The sequence below is a fragment of the Vicia villosa genome, unplaced genomic scaffold, assembly GCF_029867415.1.
Source record: "Vicia villosa cultivar HV-30 ecotype Madison, WI unplaced genomic scaffold, Vvil1.0 ctg.002171F_1_1, whole genome shotgun sequence".
Taxonomy (NCBI): Eukaryota; Viridiplantae; Streptophyta; class Magnoliopsida; order Fabales; family Fabaceae; genus Vicia; species Vicia villosa.
The window spans coordinates 231875-254571 of NW_026705859.1; the positions used below are offsets into that span (position 1 = coordinate 231875).

General features: G+C 32.8%; 2 protein-coding genes across 2 annotated transcripts; both read left to right on the forward strand.

Moving 5' to 3' along the window:
- The first annotated feature begins 4813 nt into the window (after window positions 1–4813).
- LOC131638092 (cation/H(+) antiporter 15-like) lies at window positions 4814–8297 on the forward strand. Its single transcript, XM_058908644.1, has 3 exons — window positions 4814–5257; window positions 5468–6463; window positions 6545–8297. The coding sequence occupies exons 1-3, from the start codon at window positions 5015–5017 to the stop codon at window positions 7793–7795; spliced, it is 2490 nt and encodes an 829-aa protein (XP_058764627.1). The 5' UTR covers window positions 4814–5014; the 3' UTR covers window positions 7796–8297.
- An 8414-nt stretch (window positions 8298–16711) lies between these two features.
- LOC131638087 (cation/H(+) antiporter 15-like) lies at window positions 16712–19821 on the forward strand. The gene is made up of 3 exons (XM_058908640.1): window positions 16712–17198; window positions 17448–18446; window positions 18538–19821. Exons 1-3 carry the CDS (start codon window positions 16959–16961, stop codon window positions 19804–19806), a joined length of 2508 nt encoding a protein of 835 aa, XP_058764623.1. The 5' UTR covers window positions 16712–16958; the 3' UTR covers window positions 19807–19821.
- Window positions 19822–22697: the final 2876 nt, after the last annotated feature.

The window sequence follows — 22697 nt, forward strand, 5'->3', positions numbered from 1 at the left end:
CAGCCATCAGTCATAAGCTATAAGCTATCAGCTAGCTAATCAGTCAACCGCTATTTTTACCAAACAGACCCTAGATCTATGGCCCATGCGTGGCACGGGTTTGATTAAACTATTTTAAATATTATATATGGTTCAAGTGTGATGTGATTTTTAATTTCTAAAACATTTTTTAATTGAAAAATAAAATTTATTTTCAATAAATATTTCCAAAAAAAATTTTAAATGCCAAAATAATAAATGTGATATGTATTAGATTGAGCTTTTAAGAGACTATATTAACAACATAAAAAAATATTACAAATATTTAAAATTTTGTAGAATTATATTGCCTTATTAGAATTTTAAATAAAAAAAATCGTGTAATAAGTCTTTGTACACTGAGTTTTTTTTGTTTTGAAAATCTTGGTATAAGTCTTTATACACAGTTAATTTATATTTTAAATAAACATATAATGATGAGAATGAGAAATAGAAAAAGATTAGAGATAAAAGCATAAAGAAGCTGTTATAATATTGCAGGGAAAACGCAATCGATGATCCAAATCCGTATTTAATGTAATCAAAAGGTGTTGTACTAATAAAAATATATGATCATTAATTTTTATAGAATTTTAAAAATTGCACAAAAAATAAGTATACAATAAAAATAATGTGACATTTAATTCAAATGTGTAATATTTAATTGTTGTAAAAAAAATTGATTCATATTATCTTCATACTAAAAAACAATAACATAAGCAAAAAAAAAAAAAGGCTTGAGAGAGTGTCATATATAATTTAGATGTGCGACATTTAATCATTATTCATAAATTGATATTGTTATAACGAATAATTATAACAATGTAGAAAATAACATATTTGCAATATTGTTTAATGCATCAAACAAACATAAATTGCAATTATAAAAGTTCTATAATATATATCATAAAATAATTTGTACAAAAAATTATAATAATATAATAACAACAACAATATTAATATAATATAAATAGTAAATATTATGAATTTATTTACGACAATAAACAATTAAAGTGGTTATATTCAATAAATATAATAGATACCCATAATATTTTTTTTCTCGAAAAAGTTGACTATTCGTATAATAATAAAATATTAATTAAAAAATAAAAAATGTATTTTGAAATTAAAAGATATAAAAAATTATTTAAGGTTAAATGAAAAAAATAATAACATTATATCATTCTTATAATTATGTTGTAAACATAACTTAATAGATACGTGTTGCAATTATAAACACAATAAGATTAACAATATAATGTTTTTTCTGAAATTTTACAAATCATAAAAAGTAAAGACATGAGAACCATCATTATTCAAAATTCATATGTACACACTTAATCTTCAAGATTTCATCATATATATAATTGATGGTAACATTAAACAATTACAATTAATTTATCAAAAATCTCACTGAATAAGTCATAACTATTTTCATGTTTGTCACCTCCAATTTAAATGTGCACTTGATTGTCTCCATTCACAACTTCTTTTTTTCTATACAATATATTCTCACCTCAGATACTTTGTATTTTGCGATCAACCACTCTATTTACATTACATTGAAAATTGAATAATCTATACAAAAAAATACAATATATAAAATAATAATTACACCATATAGTACAATTTTGATTCTAGAAAAATTAAAAAAATTCTATTATTCCTATAACACAATGTTGCAATACTGCTTGATATATAATGCGAAGGGAAGAATGATATATAATAAGGTATATATAAGAAATTTACGTAACTCATTTTTTATTAATTACATATTGAATTAAAATCAAGAATTTGTATAAATTACATAAAGGAATACGTTTCATAGTTAATTATTAGTTTAGAATAAAAAATACAAAATATAAATTATCAAATTTAATACAATGAATATTTTTAATCCATGAGACGAAAAATTAAAGAAATTAAATGTATATTTATGGTAATAAATAGTACCTAGTCAATTAAAATAAGACCTTTTATATTAAATAACTTAATTATATAATACTTGTTTTTCAAAATATTTTGAAACAAAAATATATTAAAAATATTAAAACATTTTTTAAATATATTTTGAATCCAAAAATATATATTTTTTATTTTTTTATATTATCATTGTAGTTTATTATTTATAATTTTAGTGATTATTAAAATAAACAATTTACTTAGTTGTTTATAAAACTATTATAAGTTATTTCCCATATTATTGCAGCATTTTGTATTTTATATATTTATATTTATTAGAATTCATAAACTCATTTGAATTATATCTTTTTTTATTAGACAATAATTATATATTTATTTGACAATCTTTAATGCAAAAATTATTTGAGATTTATATTTAAAATAAATACAGAATTGTATAAAATAAAAAATTGGAAATTTGATTTCATTTGAGAAACTTTGTGAGTTTGCCACGTAAGCATGAGGCTTTGTGAGTTTGCCACATAAGCATGGGGCTAGGGTTTTGTTTAGGGTTGTTATCATGACAACCTTAGAGATATATTAAGTAGATTATTAGCAGCCTATTGAAATATAACTGAAATAATCTAGTATAATATATTTTAGATAATTATTACCACTAAATATATTATTATCGATAAAATGCTGACACATCAGCCCACATTAAATGTGAAATGAGTGAAAATAAGTTATTTTGTAAAATGTCGAATTTATCCATGAAATAAGATCAGTTGAGGTTGTTTTGTCAGAAGGTTTGTGTTGTCTTTTCCAAATACTTTACTTTTTGTTCTCTCTACTTCAAAATATTTATATGCAATAGTCCTTTTTCCTTTTGAATTTGAGAACTACTTCAAAATACTTTACACACAACCAATCATAAAATTTTAATTAATTAAAAAATAAAAATTTAATCTTCTATCTCCTTCGTAATCACAACCACCCATGAATCCAATAAAATAAATAAATTAAAATTTAAATAAATTTTAAATTTTGTCTCTCCTTATAATGAATTGTCTTATTTCTATTAATTCTGACTATGTACGTGTGAATGCAAGAATTCCTCTTTGAATTTATAAATCCCTCTTAAAATTTCATTCCTACTTCATCAAAATTATTCCCGCTATTGCTATCAGTTCCAAATCTCAACTCTAATGAACACCAATCTCTCATCACTCAACTACATACCACTACCACCAATGCCGCGATTCTATCAAACCACCTTGGCGAGTCCATTCGTGACCAACCTCCAACAGCAAAATATACAATCCATTTTTGAAAATTGAGATTACATTTCTAAGCTAGGGTTTTCACTTCTTATCTGTGTTTCAGGTATACCTATTGTTTGATGAGGTTGGAGTTGCTGATGGAATCTCTCGCTGCAATAAGGAGAATGGAGATCGAAAATGGGAGAGAAGAGACCATTTCGGGTAATTCCATTTTCTTATATCTCAACCATTTGATTTTAGTTTTAAAATAGAACTTCAAACAAAACTTAATAAAATTGTGTTGATTGGATGATGGTTGCATATAATACAATTAAGACGAAGTTCTCGTGTGTGCATGAATACAATGCAATCATGATATAGTTAATTGTGTTTAAAGTTTAAACACTATTGATCATACTCTTTTTTATAAGCAATATTCTGTAATACCATTGAAACTTAGTAATCCTGCAATTATGCAAAGTAGTTGCTGCCGGAAGGCTAGAGGCGTCAATAACAGCTTCTTCAATTGTTTGATTCCAACATGAATTGACCTTTTGGGTCTCACTCTTGGTTTTTATCAGGAGCTTATAATGATGAAGAAGTTGTTGCTAGAGCTTATAATATAAATGTTTGATTGATCAATAAAACCCTAATTCATTTCTATTTACACAGTTCCTGTTGAGACAACATTTTTGCAAAATATTCTAATTCATGCATCATTTTCTCTCTCTGCATTTTAGGCCTCGCCTACCTTTGATGCTTTTATATCACTGTTAACTTTGCATGAGATTAGTTTTAGTGTATGCTACTTTTAGGTATGATTTCTTGATGTTATATCCATGGTTTTAAATTTCCGTTGCGGTCGCAAATGCGATTGCAGGTGTTCTGATTGCGGTTGCTGCGATGTACATTACGGCCGTTATGCTGTGAATTTTAATTGAGAGATGTTTGAAATATAAAGTTAGAAAACACTTTATGTTAGGATTTTTCATTACATATATAGGAAGTAAATTGAGGTTTTGAATTTTTGAAATTTTGAGCTTTGATGAAAATATTTGAAGAAACATGAGCGGAATTGCCTGATGTGATTTCTAATATTAGCCAAATGCATGGTTTTAATTCACACCGTGATTGCGGTCTGATGCGGTTGTGGTTGTGGAGGCTACCACAGAGTAATATTGCGGCAGCAAATTGCGGTTGCAGAATGCACTTTAAAACCATGGTTATATCCAAACAAAGTTATTAAATATATTTTTCTAAAATAGCAATTTTCTAAATTTAGGTTGAATCAATTTATTCAACAATAACAGAAAGAAAAGAAAACATCAGCTAATAGTTATTTCTTCTTTAAAATGATTTATTGTTAAAGTTATAATTTGGACAATTTTATCTTCTAATTCCCTATAGCTAGTAGTTACATTGGATAAAAACTCCATACTTGGAATATTTGACCAACCGTGTCTTTGACATGCCTATTTCCACTATTGTATGAGTGGCTAATTATTTAGTGTCCACCTTGTAATATAAACATACAACTCATGTTTTTGACAAAAATATCAAACGCGTATCTATTATAGCTTTGTGTCCTTGTGTATATTGATCCTCATCCTTCTCCTTTATATTTTTTATATAATAAACCCTTTGTCTCTTCCATTTTTTCCCTTTTTGCTGGTGCTTAAATTTTTTCCCCCCTGGTTTTGTGTTTGTGTTCGTGTTTGCTGCAAACACGAACGAATGCATTTGCTGCAAACACGAATACGAACACAAACAACAGGAGTTAATTAACCACATTAGTTATTCACCATTAATTGGTTTTGGTTTTATATCAATTAATGGAGGGGACTGGCAGAGGGAACGGAACCGTCTCAATTTCTTATGATTCTGAGGGAAAGGTTGAAATTTGCGTAAGAAATGATAGAAACGTTGGCTCTTATGGCATTTTTCTTGGAGATAATCCATTTGATTTTGCTCTTCCTGCAACATTGTTCCAAATCATTATCGTCATCACACTTTCTCAATCTCTTCACTTTATTCTCAGGCCATTGCAAACACCCAAATTCATCTGCAGCGTTCTCGTAAGTTCTCACTAATTCATTCTCCTCCATCCATTCCATCAATGCTTTTCCTTTTCCTTTTTCTCCTTTCTAGTTTCTATCTTTTCCTAATTATAGGCTCGTATATTTATAGCATAATTAGTCATGTGTTAACTTATATATAGTTACTACTATTCTTTCTCTGATAACAAGCTAACTAGTATAACTAACTTTTGTATCATTTGTTTGCAGGGTGGAATTCTTTTGGGGCCATCATTTTTAGGGAGGAGTGAAATTTACTGGAAAGCATTATTTCCTGCTAGACAATCTGATGTTTTAATAGTGATGTCAATAATTGGACCTATATACTTTTTGTTCTTCGTTGCAGTGAAAATGGATATGCTAATGACTGTAAGAGCCGCAAAAAGTACTTGGCTACTCGGAATAATACCTTATGCGGCTTCTTTTTTGGCTATGTCAACACTATTAAAATTTTTCTATTCACCACGAAATTTCCCGAAAGAATTTGGTGATTCACATGCATCCTTAAGTGCTACAATGTCATTCAGTAATTTCCCTGTCATGACTGAAGCTTTATCAGAACTTAACCTCATGGCAACTGAATTAGGCCAGCTTGCGCTGTCTTCGTCCTCGTTCAACGACTGCATACAATTTGCTGTCATAATAGGACACCATATCACAGACACTGAGGGACTAAAATTCAAATTGTGGGCTATGGTTAGTTGCATAGTGTTCATGGTTTTTTGCTTCTTCGCCATAAAGCCAACGATGAAGATGATTGCGCGCAACACACCGTATGGGAAACAAGTGAAACAAATTTATGTTGTGTATATTCTTCTTGGTGTTTTTATCATGTCGGGTATAACTGACACTATTGGGGTAACATTCATGATTGGACCATTGATGTTTGGTCTGATGATACCAAGTGGACCTCCTTTGGGAACAATATTGGTTGAAAAATGTGAAGTTATTATCTCTGATTTTCTGTTACCTTTCTTCTTTGCTTATGTTGGCATGACCACAAATCTCATTGCACTTTACAGTTGGGAAGAGTTTTTATATTTGCAGTTTATCGTATTTGCGGGCGACGTAGCCAAGGCAGTTGCTTGTGTGTTGGTTTCTATGGTATATAACATTAAGCCCAGACAAGGCATGGTGCTCGGTCTCATGATGAACATCAAGGGCATAACTCACCTTATAGCTATTACTAAATTGAAGAATCTCAAGGTATGTATGTGATATAGTTTAATCAATCTAGGAAAAATACTCATATGCTCGATGTCATGACATTGAATTTTATGTTTACAGCTAATGGATGAAGATACATACAGTCACTTGGTGATTTGTGTGGTGGTTACAACCGCGGTCATCACACCCTTTATCAACAAACTATACAAGCCTCGTGATCGAGTACGAAATTCATCAAGCGAATTCGACGAACAGATGAGAACAATCCAAAACTGTTCAAGACATTTAGAGTTTCGCATTGTTACTTGTGTACATAACGAAGGAAGTGTACGCGGTATCACTGCTCTGTTAGAAATTTGCAACCCAGTTCCAGAAAGCCCGATATCTGTTTACGTGATTCACCTCGTCGAGCTTTTAGGAAAAAGCGCGCCAATTTTGCTTCCAATCAATCACAAACAGAATAAAAAGTTTCTATCAGTTAATTACCCCGACACAAACCACATCATGCGAGCATTCGAGAATTATGCTAGCAACTCTTATGGTCCGGTTATTGTTTTACCATATGTCAACGTTGCACCTTACAAGAGCATGCACGATGCTGTTATCAACTTAGCACAAGACAAAATGGTTCCTTTTATAATAGTCCCTTTTCATGAAAATGACCAAGTTGATCTCAACGGACACATGGCAACTGCGATCCGAAAACTAAATACTAGGTTTCAAGCTAATGTGCCATGCACGTTAGGAATATTGGTGGATAGATACTCACGGCTTGGAGAGAGTAACGAAAGTGATAAATCTTATTTTCATGTTGGAGTGTTTTTCATTGGTGGAGCAGACGACAGAGAAGCATTGGCTTTGGGAATTCGAATGTCGGAGAGGGAAAACATGAAGGTGTCTTTGTTTCGGTTTGTTGTGCTGAATAGACAAGAACATGAAAGAACTAGATCTCAATCAGGTATAGAAGTTTCACTAGAGGAGGAGCAAGATGAAATTTTGGATGAAAGTTTAATTGATGAGTTTAAGGGAATGAAATTTGGGAGTGGGAATGTTTGTTGGTACGAGGTTGTGGTGGAGGATGGAGTAGAGGTAATGAGAGCAATTCGTGGTTTGGAAGGAGACTATGATCTTGTGATGGTTGGGAGGAGACATAATATTATATCTTTGAAAGATGAAGAAATGGGAAATTTCATAGAGAATGTTCAAATATTAGGGATATTTGGAGATATGTTATCATCAACAGAATTTTGTATTGGAATGGTTCCTGTTTTGGTGACACAATGTGGTGGGGATAAAAGGGGAGTAAGTACCAAGCTTGATAGACTAGGTTCAGTTAATATTTCTCAAAGGAGTTTAATGTTTAATAAATAAATGTTTTTCTCTCTATCTTTTTAGATTTGTACACAAATACCTCAATGACAAGAGATAGTGTAAAATTAAATTTTGAAATGTTCAAATATAAAAAATGTTTTTACAAGTGGTCGATTTGATGACAAAAGATGTGTGGATTGAAATCATTAAAGGGTTGAAGAAGAAAATAGGCATAGGAAACTTGGAGCACTCGAATTAAGGTGGTGTGTTGTGAAAATCACATAATTCAAGTCTTGTAACTGGTTCTTGCATTTTGGTAACCAGGTTACCATTGTATTGAAAATTGTCTTTTAGAACAGCTACAACCAGGTATTGCATTTTAGTAATCGATTACCACTATGTTGAGAATTAATTTTAGAATACTTGTAACCCAAGTACCAGAAAGTTGTAACTGGGTTATAGGAAGGCATTTCCAATTCTTCAATTTTTTCTGATAGTTACTTGTATCACAATCAATTATACTTCCTTTGAGATATCAATGTAATGAGAATATTGAACGCACATTTTTCACCCTTAATTATACTCTCTTTAATTCTCTCTCTCACTCTTTCCCTCTCTACACTCAGTTGCTCAATTTTTGCCAACCTTATAGTTTCAAATCCTAACCATAATGTGTTCATGCATTGAAGTGTTGATTTGTCCTCAAGTCTTCTTTAGCACCTTCTATACATCTAATCATTCTTTATTTTTATTTATTTTTAAAAATACAAATAAATTTTTCTGGCAAGCAAGTTCCTCCAAATTACTTTTATTATATTAAGATAGAATTTTTTTTAAAACAGAATAAGAGGGACAAATTTGACAGTTGTACTTTCTCTATTACCTCATTTTTATAAGTAAATAATATTAAAGTGAATATATGGGGTACTTCAACCCATTATAACAGGATGATAGTCTATGTCTAGCATCATAGAGAATGGCCTCTACCCATCTTCTATGAAGGGTTGAAGAGGGCTTTTGCGATCCTATGCTTGAAAGTACAGCTGTCAAAATGGGCTACCCGGCCCTAAACGGGCCGGCCTATGCGGGCCTCGGGCTTTTCAGGGCCGGGTCCAAAAAACCAATTTTTAAATGGGCTCCATTTTTACTACCCAGACCCAGCCCTGTCTGGGCTGCGGGCTACCCGGCCCTAAATGGGCCTCGGCCCTAAACGGGCCTATTTCTAGAAAAATAAAATTTTCTCCTATTTTTCTAATAACCATACAATTGCATGCAATAATACTTTTATATATATATATATATATATATATATATATATATATATATATATATATATATATATATATATATATATATATATATATATATATATATATATATATATATATATATATATATATCAATTTTCATATCTAAAATTATGATTTCTAAATAATCTATATAAGTTACAATTAAAATGTAAAACAACATATTAACTTTATTTCAACTATTCAAAATACATAAGAAATTATATTTAATTTTGCACACAAAATTAAATAACTTTTTTCAACAAATTTTAAGATATAAATATTCATGACAATTATAATTTTATAACAATCATGACAACAAACTGTTATAAAATTTTATAACAATTATAATTAGATTGATGGGATATTATTTTATAGCAAATTGTTATATATATGATTTGCAATAACTCTATCCTACCATAAAAAATTACATCATAACTTTTTAAATCTCATTACAACCTTATTTTTAATTAGAATATATCATAGTGTCTTTTCTATACTATTTACATAATTATATTAGGATGAAATCTTTTAGTTTGAAAATAAGTCAAACCATCAATTTTTGTTTGATATTTATACCTTTATAATACTAAAAATAAATTAAAATACATAATACACAAATTGTTTATAGCATACCTTTATGAATTAGGAAAGAATAATTTCTAGTTATATTAAAAAAATTATTTTTTTTTCGGGCTGGCGGGTGGGTACCCATGGCCCATACGGGCCGACCCATATTTTTAGGGCTTTTTAGGGCCGGGCTTAAAAAGACCCGGATGTAAATGGGCTCGAAAAATAAGGCCCAAGCCCTAATTATTTTCGGACCTGATGGATCGGCCCATGGGCTTCGGTCCATTTTGACAACTCTACTTGAAAGCTAGACAAAACCAACTCATAATTTTGGTTTGTAGTTGAATCCATTAACAACTGTCCGTGTTCCTTAATTTCTCAAGACACTCATAATCATATTTGCGATTTTCTTCTTTGCTCTACCTCAACATTTGGTATTTCGCATCTTACACTGTTAGAGTTCTTACTGACAAATTTATCCATTTTGTCGACTTTGCTTGTCGACCCTCTTATAAGCCTCATCTTATTTTATTAGACTCTATTTTAAATTCTTTCATTACTCAAGCTTTAACCTTAACTTCAAGGTTAAGATTTTCCTATTAAAACTTGAGATTCAACTTCATTGTTTAAGAGTTTGTATTTTAATTGCATTTCATATGATTATCATCTAATTATATGAGTGTAATTCCTATTTCAACATCTCCTTGGTTTTTAGATCTATCAAAATACCTTTGAGATTGATCTAAATTTATAAATCAAAATTTATAAAGTTCATTTTTTTTTTTTTTACGGTAAAACAAACTCATTCAATAGCTGAAAAATGAAAGGTACAAACATAGTGAAAGAGATTGTGTTAGGGTATTTCCCATCCACAATTTAACAACAACACTAATAATTGAGCCAAACAAGCTATGGACTTCAACAAACTTGGCGAAAAAAGAACCTAAAAAGGAGTTACCAAACCAATTCCTTAATCCAATCCACCAAACAGAACTCATCCGCAAGATACAAATGAGTTTAGGAACCACAATCTTTATATCTATCCAATTAAGGATCATATCTTTAACTTTAACACTAGCTTTATCACGCGCAAGTCGATTATACCGGTTCACAATATTGAAAAAACTCACAATTTGTGGATGAATCAAATGTTGAATGGAAAAAGGAGATTGATTTGCACCATCCCTGAAAAGGTTCTTCCTCAAAAATACAGCACCATCATCCGAGCTTCTTTGAGACCTATCATCAAACACCTTGAGCACGAGTTGACAACACCCTAAGCCTAAGAGCAATTCACACAGCAAAACAACATAAACCAGAGATAATTTGCTTGAAATCTACAACAATATGTCCTTTTATTGCTTTCAATGGTATGGTACATATTGCAATAGAAATTTAGGTGACTTGGTATTATGGTGACTGTGTAGCTTTGGTGTATTTGAGAGATAAAAAAAAGAATAATTAAAATACATTATTTATTGAGAGAGAATGATTGATTTAGAGAGAGATAGATAGAAAGTTACAAAGTCACCAAAGTGCAAAGTTACTGAAGCGAAACCTGAAACTTACACAATATCAATGTCCATTTACCAACTCTACCATTTATAATAGGTTTAGACAATATATATTTAATAATATTTGTTTTTGACATAAAAGTATATTATATGACATCATATAAAATATATATTTTTATAATAAACATATAATGCTAAAAAATTCACAACAGTATCTCATATGAGAATTTGCTGATGTCAGAGGTTAGCGCCCGAAAGTTTTGTTCGACGTGTCTAGGAACCCTACCCGATCAAAGATCGGAACCCTTTTTGCCCTCAAGTTTGAACTTGGTTCTAGGTCGACGTAGCGAGGACTCACCTCTACCTCCAGAGTGGATAGCTACTAATAGGGGGTGAGTCTTGATTACCATATTGTGGTATGTTGTTTTTATCCATGTCACTTTCTTTGTGGGGTTTTAATTGGCTTGGTTGTATGCTTGTGGCTTTTACAACAACACCCCTAAGTCGTGTTGAGGAAAAATCCTTTTTGATGTTTTGAAGATAACAAACTCTTGTGTAAATATAATTAAGATTATGATCTTATTTGTTATTTGACGTGTGCTCTTTAGTGGAAATAAATAAGACAGGTTCATTCATTCTCTCTCAAGATATTATACTATGATCCTTAAAAGAATAACATTATGAAAAGTCAAGAGTTACTCTCAGCATTACCAAGAATAAATCTCAGAACAAGTCAAGAGTTACTCTCTCAGAGTTACTAAGAGTAATTCTCAGCACCTGTCCAGAGTTACTATCCTAGAGTTATTGTCCCAGAGTTTCTGTCCCAGAGTTACCGTCCCAGAGTTACTCTCCCAGAGTTACCGTTCTAGAGTTACTCTCTCAGAATTACTGTCCCCGAGTTTCTGTCCCAGAGTTACTCTCCCAGAGTTACCGTTCCAGAGTTACTCTCCCAGAGTTACCGTCCCAGAGTTACTCTCTCAGAATTACTGTCCCAGAGTTTCTGCCCCAGAGTTACTCTCCCAGAATTACTTTCTCAGAATTAGTCCTTGAAGAATGGGTCAAAGGTCAGAATTACCAGATGCCAGCATTACTCAGAATAAAGACCAAGTCTTGCCAGCATAAGACTAAGTCCTGCCAGAATAAGACAAAGCTCCCAGCATTACTCAAGTAATTCTCAGTACTTCTCATACAAATATTTCAAGGGTTATTATGGTACTTGCACTCAAGCTTTGGCTCTATAAATAGAAGACACATTCTATGCTCACACTACCGATTTGTTGAAGCACACAAAGAAAGCCAAAATCATAAAGCCAACATTATCATTCACTCTACAAATTACTTTCAATACTCACTACCAAATAGTGAACACATAAATTTAAGAGTTATCATTCTAAATCTCAGTTCATATACTCACTGCCATATAGAGAGTATCTAGACACTTATTGTAAACATCCTGAGATCACAAAGTATATCACAACAAAGATATACAAAACCAATTATTGTGTAAGCTGTCTGTAAGCTATACCATTCAGAAGTGTAAGCCTGGTGAGGCTAAGAATACATAAAAGAAAAAGTTGTTGTAAGAAGATTCAATAAAGGATAATCTCACAAGGTGTGGGGACTGGACTATCCACATTGGTGAACCAGGATAAATCTCTTGTGTGATCTCTCTTAAACTCTACTCTATTTATTTATTATATACTGTTAATCACATTGTTACACACACTACACTAAATATTATATGAGATTTACTCTAACCATTCTTCTCCAAGGATTCCTTGAGAGGTTGTGTTTTTTATTAAGGTAAAGCTAGATTTTAAAAGGTTCACAATTCAACCCCACCTTCTCGTGACATTTCTATTTACTTCAATTGGTATCAGAGCACTGACTCTAAGTTTAAGCACTTAACCGTGTAAGAGGAAAAGATCCAGGAAGAAATGTCAAAACCAACAAAGTGTGTACATGTAGTTGGAACCTCAAGTAGACCATCATTTTCGAATGAAATGGTTAAGAATAAAAAACACTCCCAAAGAAATAGAAAGACAGAGCATCAACGTTACACTCAACATATTGAGGATGAAGGCGAGTTAGTGAGTTCAGAAGAAATACAACAAACGCATAAAAGACCATCATCAAAATTAGAAAAGAAAGAAGCCAACATGTGTCTAATGACAAACTCATATATCGAAGAGGTAGATGTTTCTCAATCTTGCTCTTTATGTAAACATCTTGAAATAGAGTTTGATAATCTCTTAAATGACTCAAACACTTTGTCTAAAATATGTTTATCTCTAAAAAATCAACTTTATGAGATAAATAAAGAAAAAGAAAATTTGCAAATTAAGAATGATGAGTATCTTAAAATCATTCAGAATATGCAACTGACTCAGTGTAAAAATTCTGAGCAACATAAGATCCTCAATGAGAGGATAAGTGAGGTTCAGCCTCAAAGTCTTTGTGAAACTCAAAAAGAGAACAATTCTTTGAAAATAAAAGTTGAAGAACTAACAAATGATCTTACTAGCTTTGTGAAATCCACTGAGACATTTCAAAAAATTATGGGATCTCAAGTTGGAATATTTGACAAAGCTGGGATAGGTTTTAGAACCTCACAAAAACAAAAGCTTTATGAAAATTTTTTGGTACCTAAAAAGGAAGATTTAAAATTCAAAAAGATATGCTCTTACTGTAAAAAAATTGGACATGTTATGGTAGATTGCTATCATAAGAAAAAAGTTGAAAATTTCAAAAAGGGATGTTCTCATTGTGGCAAGCCTAACCATCATGAATCAAAGTGTTATTATAAATCTTTTGACAAAATTAAGAAAATATGTTCTTTTTGTAACAATCATGGTCATCATGAATCAAAGTGTTATAATAAGAAAATATTTCATAAAGGCATTAACCATCAAGGACCCAAATCATTATGGGTACCAAAATCACTACTAACTTGTGATACAGGAATATCTTCTGGCAAACAAGAAAAAGCGTTGGTACTTGGACAGTGGCTGCTCAAGACATATGACTGGAGATAGAAAATGCTTCTTATCATTCAAAGAAAAAGATGGTGGATTAGTAACTTTTGAAAACAATGTCAAATCCAAAATCAAAGGTATTGGTATCATTGGTAAGATTTATTCTATTAAGATTGAGGATGTTCAATACGTGGAAGATTTGAAATATAATTTGCTAAGTATAAGTCAACTATGTGATAGTGGCTTTGAAGTTATTTTCAAACCTAACATGTGTGAAGTAAAAAAATCATCCTCAGGAAAAACCATTTTCTTTGGATCAAGAAAGAAAAATTTGTATTTGTTAGACTTAGATGAACTCTCAATTGATTCATGTTTTATATCCATTGAAAAAGAAAGATGGATCTGGCATAGACGAGTTGGTCATATAAGTATGAAGATTTTTTCCAAATTATTCAATCTTGATCTAGTTAAAGGTCTTCCCAAAATCAATTTTGATAAAGAAAAATTATGTGAAGTTTGCATCAAAGAAAAACAAGTAAAGAGTAGTTTTCAATCCGAAAATACAATTTTTACAAATAAACCTCTTGAACTTCTTCATATTGATATTTTTGGTCCTATCAAAACTCCAAGTCTTAATGGAAAGAAATATGGTCTTGTGATAGTTGATGATTTCTCTAGGTTTACTTGGGTTTTATTTCTAAAACAAAAAGATGATTCTTTTGATGCATTTAAAAAATTTTGCAAAAGGGTTCAACGTGAAAAAAAATTATACATTATTTCTGTAAGAAGTGATCATGGGAAAGAATTTGAAAGTTCATCCCTTTTTCTAAGAACATGCAATCTGACCTCAATCCCTTTTCGAATATCCAACATTTAATCTGTCATACGTATCACCGAATTCCACGACTACTTTGGTGAATCAGTCGATGTACTCTTGCATGGTCTCTTTCTTCTTCTGCATGATCCCACTGAGTACATCCATAGTGGTGGTTTGCTAGTTTCGAGCAATGAAACTTAGTAGTGAATGAGTCCCACTGTTCACTTCTTGAATCTATACTCTAGTCTATGAGGGTTTTAAACCAGGTCATATCATCTCTCTTAAGGGTTAACAAAAACACTACTCTTCACAAATCCCTGGACGTGGTAATGATCCAAATTATTGTCCACATGTTTGACGTGTTCGTATGGATCCCCCATACCTTCGTAAATTTCTAGATTTGGGTGATTCACAAGGGACCTTGTGATCCTTCTATCAAGAAGGCGTATAGAAAGTGGCTTCCGCTTTCCCTTACCGATTAAGGAATTTGTGTTAAACCTTTCCCTTATCTAAGATTGATGTGCTGGCGAGCTACGGGGGCGACAGACTTCTAGCGGAGTGTGACTATCACTTGTCCCTCCAAATTTAAGTGACAAAGTTTGATATCCTATATTTCGGTTATGACTCAATGACCTCATAACTTCTCTGTGCAAGGAGACTTCATCTACTAGAGCCGTTTGTGGCATGAGTCAGTGGTACCCACACGAAGCTGCCTCGTGCATTGTGTTGGTTCTTAAAGGAACACATTCTAGATTATCTTCAATTATGAGTATCTTATTCGCTAAGGCTTGTGAGGTTTATTATTATACCAAGTTATAAACACTGTTTAGTAGGTTGGAAGCTCCTAGAATATATAGATTAACTTGTAATTATTGAATATTAGGGAGTATCTCTTATTCAAGTATTAACAGTTGCTTTGGAGGTTATTGAGTAAGTTGTCCTTGGAAAAGCTCTCATAGATGTTGGAAAAACGGAAGGGCTTGGTTAACTCTTGGAGGAATAAGATCTTGTTGCACATAAACGAATGGAGAGGTCACTAGTACTAGATCGTCATCTATTGAAGGAGGAGGTGGAGCCTTGTTAGCTTCAGCGACCACTGCGGTAGTGTGACATTGATCGTCGAATCTAGAAATCTTCGATGTCACCATGGTTTTGCTAGTTTAATATATAAACGTTGAAAAAAATATTGGTGTTTTGTGAGAAGAAGATTAATGATTCGTGTTTCGGTGAAGTGGCACTGGTTTTCGTGAAAAAAAATGGCAGGAATCAAGAGTCAATTCTCACAGATGACGCCACTATTCCGCTTAGGAAACTAGAAATATGTGATGGAGTGATAGAATGGAACTCATAAACATTGGATCACACCACCGATGTGATAGATCGAACTTATGATGCACTGGAGAGGGGATGAACTTGTAAGATTCACACTCCAACACTCAAGTTAGTGACTGGGTGAAAAGTAGTTTGAGTACGAGAATAAATTGAATACCTAAAATAACATGATATGATCTTTATATAGTATGAGCAGTTAAAGTCGTCTGTTTGATTAAACGTCTTGTTGTTCGATTAGACTAAAGGGTATAATTTAAGGCGTTTTTGACTTTTAATTGTTTGACATCTTTAATATTTAATTACTTTTAACTATGTAGGAGATTAATTTTAGTGTATGCTACTTTTAAGTAGGATTTCTCAATATTATTTTATCCATACAAATGCTAAAATAGCAATTTTCTAAATTTAGGTTGAATCAATTTATTCAAACAAAAGCAAGCTAACAATTATTTCTCCTTTAATTTTTTTTTTAAAATGTAAATTTTTTTGGACAATATATCTCCTAATTCCCTATAGCTTAGTGTCCCTGTAACTGTATATATTGATCTCAATCTCCTCCATTTCCCCCATTTTTTCCCTTTCTATTGGGGCTCAATTTTCTGTTCCCTGTGTTTGTTGTACGCAACACAGACACAACAAACACAGGAGTGAACCATTATTCATACCCTATCCCAAATCCAAACACCCCCTTAATTGATTTCGTTATCATTTCATATATCATATCAATTAATGGAAACTTCTAGAGGCAACGGAACCGTTTCAGTTTCTTTCGATGCCCACGGATTATTGGAAGTTTGCGTCAAAAATGACAGAAACGTTGGCTCCTACGGCATTTTCTTGGGTGATAATCCTTTCGATTTCGCTCTTCCTGCCACATTGTTCCAACTCATCGTCATCATCACAATCTCTCAAACGCTTTACTTTCTTCTCCGCCCCTTACAAACCCCCAAATTCATCTGCAGCGTTCTCGTAAGCTCTAACAAACTCATCCTCATCCATCCATTATTTTTTATTTTCTACCTTTTCCTAATTTTAGAACTTATTTTCATAACATAATATTAAAATTAAATTATATTCGACTCGCGTCTGACGTGTCGTGTGTCTGGTGTCTGTGTTCGGTATCTGTGTCTGGTGTCTGTGTTTGTTTTCTGTGCTTTATAACTAACTAACTAACTTTTATATTGAGTTACATTGATATTTTAATAAATGTGTGTACAGGGTGGAATTCTGTTGGGGCCATCATTTCTAGGGAGGAATGAAATTTACTGGAAAGCATTATTTCCGGCGAGACAAGCTGATGTTTTAGTAGTGATGTCGATGATCGGAGTTATATACTTTCTGTTCTTTATTGCAATAAAAATGGATCTACTCATGACAGTACGAGCGGCGAAAAGTACGTGGTGGCTCGGGATAATACCTTTCATGGCTTCTTTTATAGTGATGTCAACGTTGATAAATGTTTTCTATTTACCGCAGAATTTCGCGAATCTTAAATTAGAAACATCGCGCTCAGCATTAAGTGCTACGATGTCGTTTAGTAATTTTCCGGTTGTGTCGGAAGCTTTGATAGAATTGAATCTCATAGCAACTGAATTAGGACAGATAGCTTTGTCTTCCGCTACACTTAATGATTGCATACAGTTTTTCATCATAGTGTCGCACCATCTTATGGATACTGGGAAAGTGAAGTATTTAGTTTTAGGTACGTTGAGTTGGGTATTGTTCATGCTTTTCAGTTTTTACATTTTAGGACCGGTTATGAAGATGATTGCACACAGCACGCCGACTGGGAAACCGGTGAAGCGTATTTTCGTTGTGTTTATTCTTCTTGGTGCTTTAGTTATGGCAGGTATAACGGATACAATTGGGGTAACGTTTATTATTGGACCGTTGATTTATGGCTTGGTTATACCGAGTGGACCTCCTTTGGGGACAACATTGGTTGAAAAATGTGAAGTTATTATCTTAGAATTTTTGTTACCTTTCTTCTTTGCTGATGTTGGCATGACCACAAATCTCACCGCACTTCATAGTTGGAAAGAGTTTGTAACTTTGCAACTTATATTAACCGCGGGAGACTTAGCCAAGGTTATTGCTTGCGTGTTGGTTTCTATGACATATAACATTAAGCCCAAACATGGCACAGTGCTTGGACTCATGTTGAACATCAAGGGTATCACTCACCTGATTGCTCTTAGTAAATTAAGGAAACTCAAGGTATGTGATAGTTTAATTCATCTAGGAAAATGACTTATGTGGTTTGTGACATTATAGTTTGATGCAAAAAGGTTACATTTATGTTTTGCAGATATTGGATGATGAAACATTCAGTCACTTGGTGATTTCTGTGGTGGTTACAACCGGATTCATCACACCTATCATTACAATATTATACAAGCATCGTCCTCGAGCACTAAAGTCATCACACATATACGACGGTCAGATGAGAACAATCCAAAACTCTTCTAGAAATTCAGAGTTGCGCATTATTACTTGTTTACACAACGAAGGAAATGTACGTGGTATCACTACTCTGTTAGAAGTTTGCAACCCAGTTCCAGCAAGCCCGTTAGGTGTCTATGTGATTCACCTCATCGAGCTTTTAGGAAAAAGTGCACCAATTTTGCTTCCAATTAATTACAGACGAAACAAAAAATTACTGTCAGTTAATTACCCCGACACAAACCACATCATGCAAGCATTTGAGAATTACTCTAACAACTCTTCTGGTCCGGTTATTGTTTTACCATATGTCAACGTGGCACCTTATAGGAGTATGCACGATGCTGTTGTCAACTTAGCACAAGACAAAATGGCTGCTCTTATTATAGTCCCTTTTCATGAAAATGACCATATTGATCTCACTGGACACATTTCAACTTCAATTCGAAAACTCAACACTAGGTTTCAAGCGCACGTGCCTTGCACGCTGGGGATATTGGTTGATAGATACTCGAGGCTTGGCGTGAGGAATGATCACACGAAACCTTATTTCCATGTAGGGGTATTTTTCGTTGGCGGGCCTGATGACAGAGAAGCATTGGCTTTAGGAATTCGAATGTCGGATAGAGAGAATATGAAGGTGTCTTTGTTTCGGTTCATTGTGATGAATAAAAAAGAACGTCAAATTAAATCTCTATCAGGTAGAGAAATTCCACCAAGTGAGCAAGAACAGGAAGAAATGTTGGACGAAGGTCTAATTGATGAGTTTAAAAGTATGAAATTTGGGATGGGTAATGTTTCTTGGTATGAGGTTGCGGTGGAGGATACAGTAGAGGTAATGAGTGCAATTCGAGGTTTGGAAGGAAACTATGATCTTGTGATGGTTGGGAAGAGACATACTATTGGATCTTTAAAAGATGAAGAAATGGGAAATTTCATAGAGAATGTTCAAATATTAGGGATATTTGGAGATATGTTGTCATCAACAGAATTTTGTATTGGAACGGTTCCTGTTTTGGTGACACAATGTGGTGGGGATAAGAGAGCAATGAGGTTGGATAGAGTAGGTTCAGCTAATGTATCTGAGAAAAGCGTAACTAATGTATCTCAGAAAAGTTTAAATGTTAATAAATAAATGGTTTTTTCTCTATCTTTTGGATTTGTAGATAATCAATCCTCACACTCACTTTTCTCTATCTTTTAGTGTTATTAACCGTGATTAATTATAGGGCGCTGGTCTTTTGAACTTATGAAACTAAATATAAGAAAACTGATTAAGATTTGTCTTTTATATTGAATTCAAGTTTTTGCATATTCTCCATCGAAATTACCGCAAATACATGCACAAGTGTGTTGGACTTTCCACTTTAATTGCGGTCCGCCCCTAGTCGCCTAAATTGCGGCACTTTGGCTTGCCTCATTGCAGCCCCCAACACTTTCATTGTGTTGGCTTTGAAGGGGTGGAATTAGTTATTTACAAGCCTCTTCTGTTTGGTAGAGGTCCTACAGTAGCTCTATACCATATTTTCTTTGCAATTGATATTGTTCATATTGCTAAAGCTACTTGTCAAGCTGATATTATTAAAAATTATCTCACAAAGTTCTGCAATGCTTCTGGATAGAAAATCAAATACCTTGAATCTGTTGTTTTCTTCTCTAAAAATGTGAACCATGAGAAGAAAACATGATAATTTTGAGGCTTGGTTGCAGCCATAACAGATTTAGGCAGTTATCTTAGAACACCTCTGCTGCATCAAAGGACCTCTTGCCGACCTTTGGCTATTCTTATTGTATGAAGGAAAAACTCACAGGTTGGAATTTTTTTCCGTATCTCTAGCAAATCGTATCACTCTTGCTCAATATTCTCTTTCAAGTATTTCTAGCAATATTATGCAAACTATTTGTATTCTCACTTCTACTTATGAAACAGTTGAGAACATTTGTTGGGAGTGACCACCACAGAAATGTCATATGATTGCTTGGGAGAAAATTTGCAAACCTAAAGATGAACGTAGTCTTGGATTTCGATCTCTTTGTATTCTTAATCAAGTTTACATGATGAAACTAGCACGGAATATGATTGCTCATCCAAATAAACTTTGGGTTAAGATTTTTAGTGCAAAAAATGCAATTGCAAATATCAAGCCTTTCCCAAGATGACAAATGACAGAAGAGCTTCAGTTGCTTGGCGTGGTATTGCCAAAGCGTGGGAATAGAAAAAGAGTTTTTGAACCAAGGATGTGTTTCCTGTGGGAATATATAATCAATTAATACAATATATAAAATTTTAATTAACCAAAACAGTAAGCAAACAATTCTCAACAACAAGCTAAAAAGAGTTTTTGAACCATGGATGATTTTCCTGTGAACATCTAAAAATTAGGGAAAATCAATCAGAAAAAAAGTTTTTAATTTGTTATTTTCTCATTTAACATTAATGTTAATTCGAATATACCAATAGTTGATAAGGATAATTTAGTAAAATTAATATTCTTTCTCTTTTATTCATTATCGTTTTTTAATCTGTGTGAAAGTGTCAACTATGATACTTATTTTAGGAAGGAAGGATTAACTACTAACATTGTCCATTTAAAAAACAAAAAGAAAAAGGTATTGGGTTTGGTTGAAAATATATATGTTGAAGAATTTTCACATTGCTTAATTTTGTGAAGGAAGAGAGAGTCCAACGTTATATATAGAATTCAAGTTTTTCTTTACAAGATGTACTAGTCAAAAATACTTTAATCTTATATTTGATTTTATATATTTTCTCTTATACTCTTGTTTTAGCTTATTGTGATGGGTAGTTAAATATTTTCCTTGGAGAGTGTGGATGCATTGGGAGCGTTGAGGGTAATCAATGTGTTGTAATAATTTTCACAGTATTATTCTCTAGTTGTCATTTGATAATGGTCGTGGTTTTTTCTTCAATTTTAGAGTTTTCACGTTAATATCTTATGTTGTTATTTTGTTCATCATTTTCTCTATGTTTGTTATTTTCCCATCAAGTAGTATCAGAGTCTTGGTTCGACATGGTGGGGGAGTGGGAGCTGGATTTGGTGTAGGATCCTGATTCAATAATAGGATGTGGGGAGCTCACAATTGTGGCGGGAGAATATTAGGTGCAAGTGTGAGTGATTAAAGTCCCACATTGTCTATGAATGGGTGGAATGTTGGATTTATAAGAGAGATGATCCATTCATATACCACCTTAAGGTTTTAGGTAGAGATGTGGTCTCTCTCTCTCTCTCTCTCTCTCTCTCTTGTGGTTTTGGAGCATTGGTCTCATTGAACAATCAAAATTGATTTTTATAATTTTTTGTAGCTTTTCTAAAGACTCATCGATTAGAGAGATGCTCCCCCTTCTCTCTAAATTTTTTCTCCCAACCCTTTAAGATTTGGTGGCTGCCTCCCACCTTCATGGTGACTCTCCTTTCCCACACTTATGGTGGTCAACTTCTCTTCTATAGAGAGCACAATCCACTCTTTTCAACGTCATCCAATTGCTATTACCAAAACAAACTCACTCTTCAATTACCTCCTTTCTCCACTTCGAACCACTGTCAACCCTTTCTTCTTGTATCTACGACCGCCACTAGAGTCACAACCACCACCAAGAAATAGAGAGTTTGCAATGGTATGTTCACATCTCAAGCTTAACAATAGTGAATATATCTTTCTCCTATGTATTTGCTCCTTCACCTCCGGTGTCCACAACTATTCGTCCACCTCCAAAGTCGTCATGGGTACTTTACACCTTGCAACTTCTATCAGATTTGTATATTTCAATTTATGTTTATGTGGTTTTTTATTTTTTGTCTTTGTCTTTTGAGGTCTAACTTTGCATTCAATGTGCTTGATGAAAAGTCTCAAACGTGTTTTGTATCGTAGAGCACCGTCTACATTTCCTCTATTCATCTGTTAATTTTCGAACATTCGATAAAAGTGGACAATATTAAGACCAAAAATAGTCGAAATGCACAACAACAAGTCAAAGAAATTATTCGCAATTAAATTTGAAAAAAA